The sequence below is a fragment of the Entamoeba invadens genome (genome assembly GCF_000330505.1).
Source record: "Entamoeba invadens IP1 unplaced genomic scaffold scaff_1105074726207, whole genome shotgun sequence".
NCBI lineage: Eukaryota > Evosea > Mastigamoebida > Endamoebidae > Entamoeba > Entamoeba invadens.
In genome coordinates, this window is record NW_004440419.1 from 65,245 (window position 1) to 74,328 (window position 9,084).

At 29.7% G+C, this 9,084-nt stretch overlaps 3 protein-coding genes across 3 annotated transcripts; 1 reads left to right on the forward strand and 2 right to left on the reverse strand.

Annotated features, from left to right (window-relative positions):
* Nucleotides 1-829: 829 nt before the first annotated feature.
* EIN_190430 (rRNA-processing protein EBP2, putative) lies at nt 830-2,602 on the forward strand (the record flags this gene model as incomplete). The annotated part of the gene is made up of 1 exon (XM_004257056.1): nt 830-2,602. The coding sequence occupies one exon, from the start codon at nt 830-832 to the stop codon at nt 2,600-2,602; it is 1,773 nt and encodes a 590-aa protein (XP_004257104.1).
* Nucleotides 2,603-2,919: 317 nt separating this feature from the next.
* Nucleotides 2,920-4,851, reverse strand: EIN_190440 (cysteine protease, putative; the record flags this gene model as incomplete). Its single annotated transcript, XM_004257057.1, has 1 exon — nt 2,920-4,851. One exon carries the CDS (start codon nt 4,849-4,851, stop codon nt 2,920-2,922), a length of 1,932 nt encoding a protein of 643 aa, XP_004257105.1.
* Nucleotides 4,852-5,982: 1,131 nt separating this feature from the next.
* Nucleotides 5,983-7,134, reverse strand: EIN_190450 (hypothetical protein; the record flags this gene model as incomplete). The annotated part of the gene is made up of 1 exon (XM_004257058.1): nt 5,983-7,134. The coding sequence occupies one exon, from the start codon at nt 7,132-7,134 to the stop codon at nt 5,983-5,985; it is 1,152 nt and encodes a 383-aa protein (XP_004257106.1).
* Between the last annotated feature and the right edge of the window lie 1,950 nt (nt 7,135-9,084).

The following is a 9,084-nucleotide window of genomic DNA, read 5'->3' on the forward strand; positions in this document are numbered from 1 at the left end:
GTTAATCTAAAAAAATGGGTTTAGTATTTTTTTATTTTCCCCCCCCCCACACAAAAAGATATGAAAAACTATTAAATAACTCAAAATCAATCTGACACCCAATTTATTCTTGACACCCAAATTTTCTACTATCTGTATTTAGTTTAATTATTCAAAACAATCATATTTATCAAGATTTTGAAAAGTGATCAATGAAAGAGTTTATAATTAGTTATATTGATTTCTATCAATATAATTGTAATGATTAATAAATTGAAAAAAATAATGATTGTTTAATATTTTGACGTTTAAAATTCGTCATTTTTAAAATTAAAGTCTGTCTTTTAACGTTATCTGGTACCTTTTGGACTATAAAAAATATTTCGGGGAGCAGTCCCAAAAAACCATCCCAATTGTTTTGGGTTTTTTCACGCTTTACCTAATGCCCGATGTTTAGACAAAAACGAAGGTATTTTTTGTCCACCAGATAACATTAAAAAACTGACTTTATATTATATTTTCAACAATAATAAATTAAGACAGTAACAAGTAAAATCAATAATTATTAAAACTTAAATTATATTTTTATTAGTTTTAATTTATAAAAATTTATTAATAATTAATAGTTTTCAATTGGTGCTATAAAGTATAGGAAATAATAGTTTAATGATATCAATTTAGTTTTATTTGTTATATTTTTAAAATATGTTTAAATAAAAAAAAATAATAAATAAAAATAGAATATAATTAGACTCTATTATAATATTTGTATAATTCAAATAACTATTCAAATAACACAACTACATACCCTATATTTATAAAAATATCGAAAAATAATCAATTTCAAAAAATGAGTACAAGGGACAATAGTAACGGTCTTACTGTTCGGATTTATAACTTGGAAAGCACTACTACGACTGCCAAAATCAAGTCGTTGTTTTCCAAATACAACCCCATTTCATATGACATTCCACGATACAAAACAGACACTCCAATCAGTTCGTGCATTATCAAAACAAATAACTCCACTGATTCTGACAGAATGATTGAAGACCTTCAAAACAGTGAATGGGAAGACACACCAGTAAAAATTCAACTTGACAAAATGGACGAATCCGACAAAACCCTAATTTTTGTGTATCGTCCCCTTGAGAAAAATGAAGATGAAGTGAAAGAATTTTTGAGTGATTTTAACATCAGAAAAGTGACACAAATAATAAAGAAAAAGGGTGAGTTAAAAGGCGACTACATCACTGTAGTTGTCAAAGATTTCAAAACTTTGAACCAAATGTTGGAGGATTTTAATAAAAAAGTTGTGAACTCTCGTAAACTCCAAATTCTTTATTTTGATGACAATGGAACAAATATTAGAAAGTGTTTTGTATGTGGGAAATTTGGTCACAAATCACAAGACTGTCCCGAGAAGGAGAGTGAAAAGAAAATTGTTGAAGAAAAAGAAGAACAAAAAAGCACAAAAGTAGACAATAAAAAGACGACTCAAAAGGCAAAAGTGTTAGAAACCCAAAGTGAGAAAAAGGCAGAGAAAGAAAAAACGAGTAAAAAGGTAGATAAACAAGATGTTGAAATAAAGAAAAAGCAAGTGACTCCAATGGAAATCGAAAAAGATGAAAAAATACACACCAAAAAGGAGACTATAATACACTCAAAAATGGAAGAAGACGACGAAGAAGAAGAGGAAGAAAGTGAGAACTCTTCGAGTGAGTCATCTAACGATAAAAGTGAAAAAGAAGAGGAGAAAGAAGAAGAAGAAGAAATTAAAAACTTTTTGAGTGAGTTATCTAACGATGAAAACGAAGAAGAAAAAACACAAAATAAAGATCAATTAAAAGATATTAAAAATACGACTAAAACTGCTGTGAAAATGGAAGAGGAAACTAACAGTAGTGATGATGAAAGGAGTAGTAGTAGTAGTACTAGTAGTAGTAGTGAAGATTTGTCATTTGATGCGCCATCCATAGAGAAAGAGGAAAGTGAGGAGTCGAGTAGTATTGATGTTGAAGTTGTATCTCGTCCAACTAATATAATTCATCATTTTGAAATTCAACAAAACACCAATGCTCGACAAAGTGATAAAAAAGAAGATGAAAAATCAACTATAGTTAATAGTAAAAGTGTTATAAAAGAAGATACAAGCGACGACGCGCCACTGGAGATTTCAAGTCGAAAAGAAGATAACATATTGCCTGAAGAAACATCGCCTAAAAAGGATGAAAATGATATTAAGACGACACCCCCTCCTATCACTACTCAATCGGTACCAACGGCTCAACAGAAAGTAACTGAAAGTACTTTAGAGAAAAGAGAAAGAAAAATAAAAGAAATTTGTGAACATGTGAAAAATGCTCCAACAAATGTTTTGAATAATATATATTACATTTTGGTAAGCAAGGAATACGAAAATCGTAAGAAACAGAAGAATGAAAAAAAGCAATCGGAAAAGAAACACGCAAAACCAGAGGAAAAAAACACAAAACCAGAAATTAAATGCCTAAAACCAAAGGATGAAAACAAAAATACTCAAAAGAAAAGTCTTTCGTTTTATGATCGAAAAACGAGACAATTTGAAATGAATAATACCAAGAAAAATACTAAAAAAGACTAAACAATTTTGATTTGATGTTTATCATTATTTTAATGTGTAATGTTGTAAAAATAAAATAAAAAACAACTTTTTTATGATATTTATATTTAATGTATTTATATTAAGAACCGAAGTTTGAGCATGTTTATAAACCAAAAGTTTTTTTTTCAAATCTACCATTTTTTCAATCAATTTTTTTTATGTTTTCTTTAATCTATATTATTATAATCATTATTATATTTTTACTTTAAATATTTAAAATAGAGTTATCTTATTGACTTAACAAATAAGCAAGTCTTTTTATTGCTTTAAAACAACTTTGACAATTAAATTTCTAATTAAAGTACCGCCATAATAAGAGCAAGAACACTTAAAACGATTATTTCCAAAGTTCCCTCTTTGGATGGATTTGAAGGATCAACAGGAGTTGGTGTTACAGTAGTACAAGCTTTACACTCGTCATCGGTACATGGTTGTGGGTAACTTTCTTGACACAATTCGCACGCTCCATTTTTCACAAAGTAATTTTTGGGGCAACTGTCCACGCATGTGATTCTATCATACGACACGACTTTCCCCGTCTCACAGACGTCGCATTTATTCGGTCCCGACGTGCAAGTGACGCATCCGTTAACTTTACACGCTGTGCACAAATTGTTGTTAGTAGTATCAGCGTATTGCCCAGCAGGACATTTATCAATACAGTCTTTCTTATCACTTTGTAAAACTTTACCAGTCGGACATGAGTCGCATCCACTTGTTGGGTTTGATGCGCATGTTTTGCATTTAGTGTTTGAGCAGTCTTTACACATATTAGCATTGGTTGGATCTGCATAACTCCCATCAGGGCAGCTTGCCAAGCACTTCTTCTTATCTTTTGACAGCGCCATTCCTTCATTACACAAATTGCAAAGTGTAGACGAGCCACATGTGTTACAATCAGCAATACAACTCATAGGAGTCACTGGATATGTCTTATATTGATCGGGCTTCATACACATTCCACGGTCATCTTTAGTACTCCCAGTCACACATTTATTACATTCTAAAGTCTCTGTATTACACGACTCGCAATTGGGATCGACTACACAACTCCCGGAGTTAATGACGTAGTTCTGTGGATAGGTGTACTCCCCCACAAACTCTCCAATACCACAGAAGACGTCAGTTGATATCTTGACATACCCTTTTTCGCCCCACCAGGAGCCCCATGTGTTTCTTCCAATAAAATATTCCTTTCCGTTTTCTACCCCCCACCCTACTAAAGCGACTTGATGGTCGGATTTTACTGTTCCTTCAATACAAATTGGTTTTGAGTCAGAAGTTGCCTGTGGGAAGGTGAAGATGCCGCCCGCATAGCTAGTAAATCCGGTGTTACTCGCAGTAACAGCAACAAGTACAGACCCATAGTGGTGGACCATTTTCTTAATAGCAAGCACTTTAGCATCATGACTTGTTTTTTCAACAGTCGTCCACGTCTTGTAACTGTTTTTCCTCAAATAAATTTTGACCTTCGAGTTTTGGTCTCCTCTGACCGTGCAGGGCGGGTTATTGCCGTAACTCACAAGCCCATCGTCGTATTGATAATCTGCCTGAAGAGAATACGTTGGCTGTCCGTCAAGTGCAAGACCAGAATTTCCACCGCAGCATCTCTTGTTAGATGCTGGAGGAGTGAATTTATAGTCGGTGTATATTGTGTCTATAAACCTCTGCGGAGTGAAAAGGAGTTTACTGATTTTACTTGAATTTTTAAAATAAGTGTAATTGGCATAGATCAGTTGCGCGTGATTGGCGACAGCAGCTGCATAACAACAGCCACAGGACTTCTGGTCGACTGTAGTGCCACATAAATCGACTTGGGGATGGTCTGTGTTTTTACTCACATAATCGCCACAATATGACAAATTCTCGGGAAGAACGTCACCCTCAGGTAATGGCGGTAATGTGTTAAAATCTTCATATCCTTTAAGAGAAGACTTTGCAGTGTGTGGGACTTCAATGTTCTTGAGAGGAAGAATACCCATCTCAGCTGTTGTTAAATCCGCAAATTTGTTGATTACAAAATGTGCGTCGGAGGGGTTCTTTCGTTTGTTGTTGTAGAAACGAATTTCTCGAAGTGTGTTCTTGAACACCGAAAAGCGGTGAAGACGTTCTGCTGGTGTTATGTACTTCTTGGAATATGCCTTTTCAAAGTCTCTGAAAAGAGAGAAGTCATCTTTGGAGTAATCAAACTCTGCCAGTGACAGACTTAATAATAAAAAAATGAACATTTTGATTTATTAGAGTTGTAAAAAAGTTTTTATTTTGATGATTTTTGGTGAAATAATTCCCTTTGTTTATATTCATCTATTTATATTCATAAAATTGAACAGATTGAAAAACACGTTGTGTATCTATAGCTCGGCTAAATTAAACTTTTGCTATTAATCTTGGGAAATAGTTACTATTGTAATTATCACAAACAATTTATTATTTATTACTTTATTTCTGAATTAATAGACGTTTTATTTATGTTTACATTCAAAGGGGTCGATTTTCAAATAAAAAATTGACACTAAAACCATTTGATTTTAGAAAAGGTAAACTAAATCAATAAACTAATATTTATAGAATTATTAATGATTGAAATTGAAGTTTTGAAATTATAATTAACAATAAACTCTATTATAAAATATAGTTGTTATTTGAGATGGAATAAAACATAATTGAACAGTTATTGAGTGTCATTTTTCAAATAAGAAAATAATTAAATCTGTCGAGTTTTATTATCTCCAAATTAATATTAAATAGTATTTTAACAATAAATTATAATTAATTGAACTTATTAATTGTAATTTCAAGAAAATTAGAGATTCATAAATCGAATCTAAAAATACATTTTTTATTTTTTTCAAATATATTTAAAATTTTGTGAGTTTATAGTATTTAATAGTTTTATTTAATTATTAAAATAGTAAAAAAAAATTAAGGAATAACTTTTTAAATTATAAATATAATAATAACAAATTATTATTATAAGCATATTTATTAACTATTTTTTAATATTAAAATATTAATAATATTAATTAATCAAATATAATTACAACCCCACTTGTTTTTTCTTTGTTTTTATTCAATTTAAATATCAAATGTTGTTTTTGGAAAAGGTTGGTTTATTTTTAAATATTTTTGTTTTTTATAAATAAAAAAATTATTTTAATTCCATTCAAAACTACAACTATTAAATATTAAAAATATGTGTTATAGTTATTATTAATAAACTTTAATTAATAATAATTTTATTAAAGTTTAAAGTTATGATATATCAAGAAATAACAAAAAAATACATTTGAAAAATTCTATAAAACAAATTACATAAAATATTTATATAGAATTTATGTGACAATCAAAAAATATAAAAATCAGATTAAAATTAGAAGTAAAACAATAAGCATCGAGAATATTGTTAATACTCCATTTTTCTCTTGAACTGCTTTAGCCAAAGGCGCTTTAGTTGCTTTTTTATTAATAATCTTTTCACAATTAATACACTCTTCGCTAAATTTGTTACAAGGCAAAGAGTATGATGTTTGACATTTCTGACATTTTTTCAATCGTGAAAAAGACCCTTCCTTGCATGTAGAAACACACTTCCCATCTTCCAAAAATGATCCCCATTTACACTCCAAACAAAGTCCATTTGTGTCACAGTGGAGACAATTTTCAGAGCACTTTTGGCGTTGAACATTGTTTGAATTGAAATATCCATCCGAACATGATGTGACGCACTTCAAAGACAAGTCTTCGAGTAAATAGGGTGTTGTGCAAGCTTCACATATTTTGCTTGTGTTACATGTTTTGCAATTTGATGGGCAACTCTCACAATTTTTAGTTGAAGGTACATACACAAAACTGTCATTACACATATCACAAGAAATTCCGTTGATGCACTTCCCACAATTCGCTTTACACTTTTGACAGTTCGCTCCATTTAACCAGACACCATCTACATTACACTCTTTAACACAAAAAGGCGCTCCTTTCACAAGAATCAAATTATTTTCACAAGCTGTACACCCACTTGCAGCACAAGTGGAGCACCCAGTACCACAGATGTTCCATCTTCCATTTGCTTGGTAATACCCAACTGATTTACATTCAGTCACACAATTGGTGGTACCGTCTTCTAACAGTCCAGAGGAGCAAGCCGTGCAATTATCCAGTGCAGTACATGTTTTACAATTTGTTTTACATTGTTCACATATTTTGGTTGTTGGGTTAAAGTACTTTGAAGCTTCACATTGATCACAAGTTCCCGCTTCTGTACATTTAACACATCCAGTTGGGCACTTGTTGCACTCAGTTTCTGTCTTATAATGACCGTCCGTACATGAAGCTGGTTTGATACAAGTCTTTGTGTCTTCGAGTAATAAAGAGCCAACAGGACAGTCCACACATGTGTCTATAGTCGCACAGGTATTACAATTTCCAGTGCAGTTCACACAGGAGGTACCATTTGCAAATTGATTGTCTGGACACGTGGGTTGACATGTGTTGTCTTGGAGAAGGAACATCCCTTCAACACATTGGAGACAGGTATCAGGGTTCGCTAAAGGTCTTGGCGCAGTGCATTTCAAACAGCCATTAATAAAGCTACAGGCTTTACATGAATGAATGTCAACATAATCAACTTTAATAGAATTATTGTTACAATCTTCCACACAGAGATGAGTATCTGTTTCAATATAATATGGTGTATCACAACTGTAACAAATGTCTTCATTTCAATAACTGCAATTTGGTGTCGAACATCTTTCACACATATTCTCTTTTTGATAATACTTATTAAGAGGGCACTCTGTAACACACGCTCCAGTGTCTGCAAGAGTTAATTGGTTGTCCGCACACTCTGCATTCACAAGGGAAAGAAATGCAATCAATAATATTAACATTGTTATGACCATTCGAGTTTTTTCCTTCTCTTAAGGATTACTTTTTTGTTTCCACAAAGAAAATCCACAATTTCTTAGTGTTAATTTATTATCAAATTTTTAAAAAATAATAAATTTTTATTACAATTAAGTTTCATGTCACTTAATATAAATATAATAAAAAGAAAACAAAAAAAATATGTTTAATTGATTAAATAATGTAAATGGGGTTTTAACAGGGGTTGTTATTAATATAACATTTTAAATCTGATGGTCAACCAATCTATAACTATAAATTATATTTTAAAATAAAAACAACTTTTAATATAGTTATAGTTTATTTAATTATTTTTATTATGTGATTTGTTTCAATAGAATTATTATTATTATTGTAATATTTCTAAGTTTTAAATCTTTATATATTTTGATTTGTTTAAAAGTATAATCTATATTGATAATGTAAATGTTGTGTTACAGTAAACCAACTTGTTTTTAATCACATATATACCACATAATAACTTTGGATACACCAAAATTTGACCAATCATTTTTAACTACTAAACATCAAAAAATATTATAAATGATATAATTATTTCTTATTTATCTTTTGAAATTATAAAAAACGTGTTATATCTCGGAATCTATTAAGTTCTTATATTGTATTGTGATGATATAAAGTGGTATTAGATTGACTTAAATTGCAAATATATATTTTCAATTAAAAAAATCAGAAAACGCCAAACAAGTCAAAAATTTGTATACAACTACACTTTTTTGAAATGAATAAACTAATATCGGTCGATTTATTTAGTTTGATGGTGTAAGTAGTGGCTGTAAACTCACTTTTTTATTTTATAACTCATTTGTCGAAAAATGACTCATTTCTTTGCGTTTTGCTCACTTTTATTAAAGTAACTCACTTAAAAAATAATTTACTATTTCAATGGTTTTTTAAATAATAAAATATTTTTTTAAAAAAATATTAATTAAATATAGTTTTTGTTTAAATTGCTATTTTTTTCACACTTACTTTTTCAGTATTTTGTCTTAGCAAATAGCTATAATTAATGAAACCCTTGGAAATAATACAAAATAACAATAATTCGAATATGTTAGTGATTTTCGTTATCATTTGAATATTAATTATACTAAAATCACTTGGATAAAAATCCTTAAAAAAGCTCAAACAGGTTTTTTCTGTTTTTTATTTTTTACACTCGGCAAAAAAATAAAACATCAACTTTTTTATTTTTTTCATATAAAACAGAAAATAAATAAATTTATATTTAAAACAGCATCCAAATTTTTCCCTTGACTGTGGTAAAAAAGTTGAAACGATTTTTTGAAATAATTAATAATAATTTACAACATTATAATAGAAACCAAATTATAATGCTAGAGTACAAAAATAAAAATCACTTTTTATGAGATATGTTGAAATAATAAAACTAATTATTTAGTTACGTTTATTTTAATGTTTAAAATCGAATACTTTCCAATAAATCATATTCGAAAACATTAGTACAACAATAATAAAGGATGTTTTTAATATTATTAAATAATTATAAATTAAAATACAGTCATGCGAAAAAG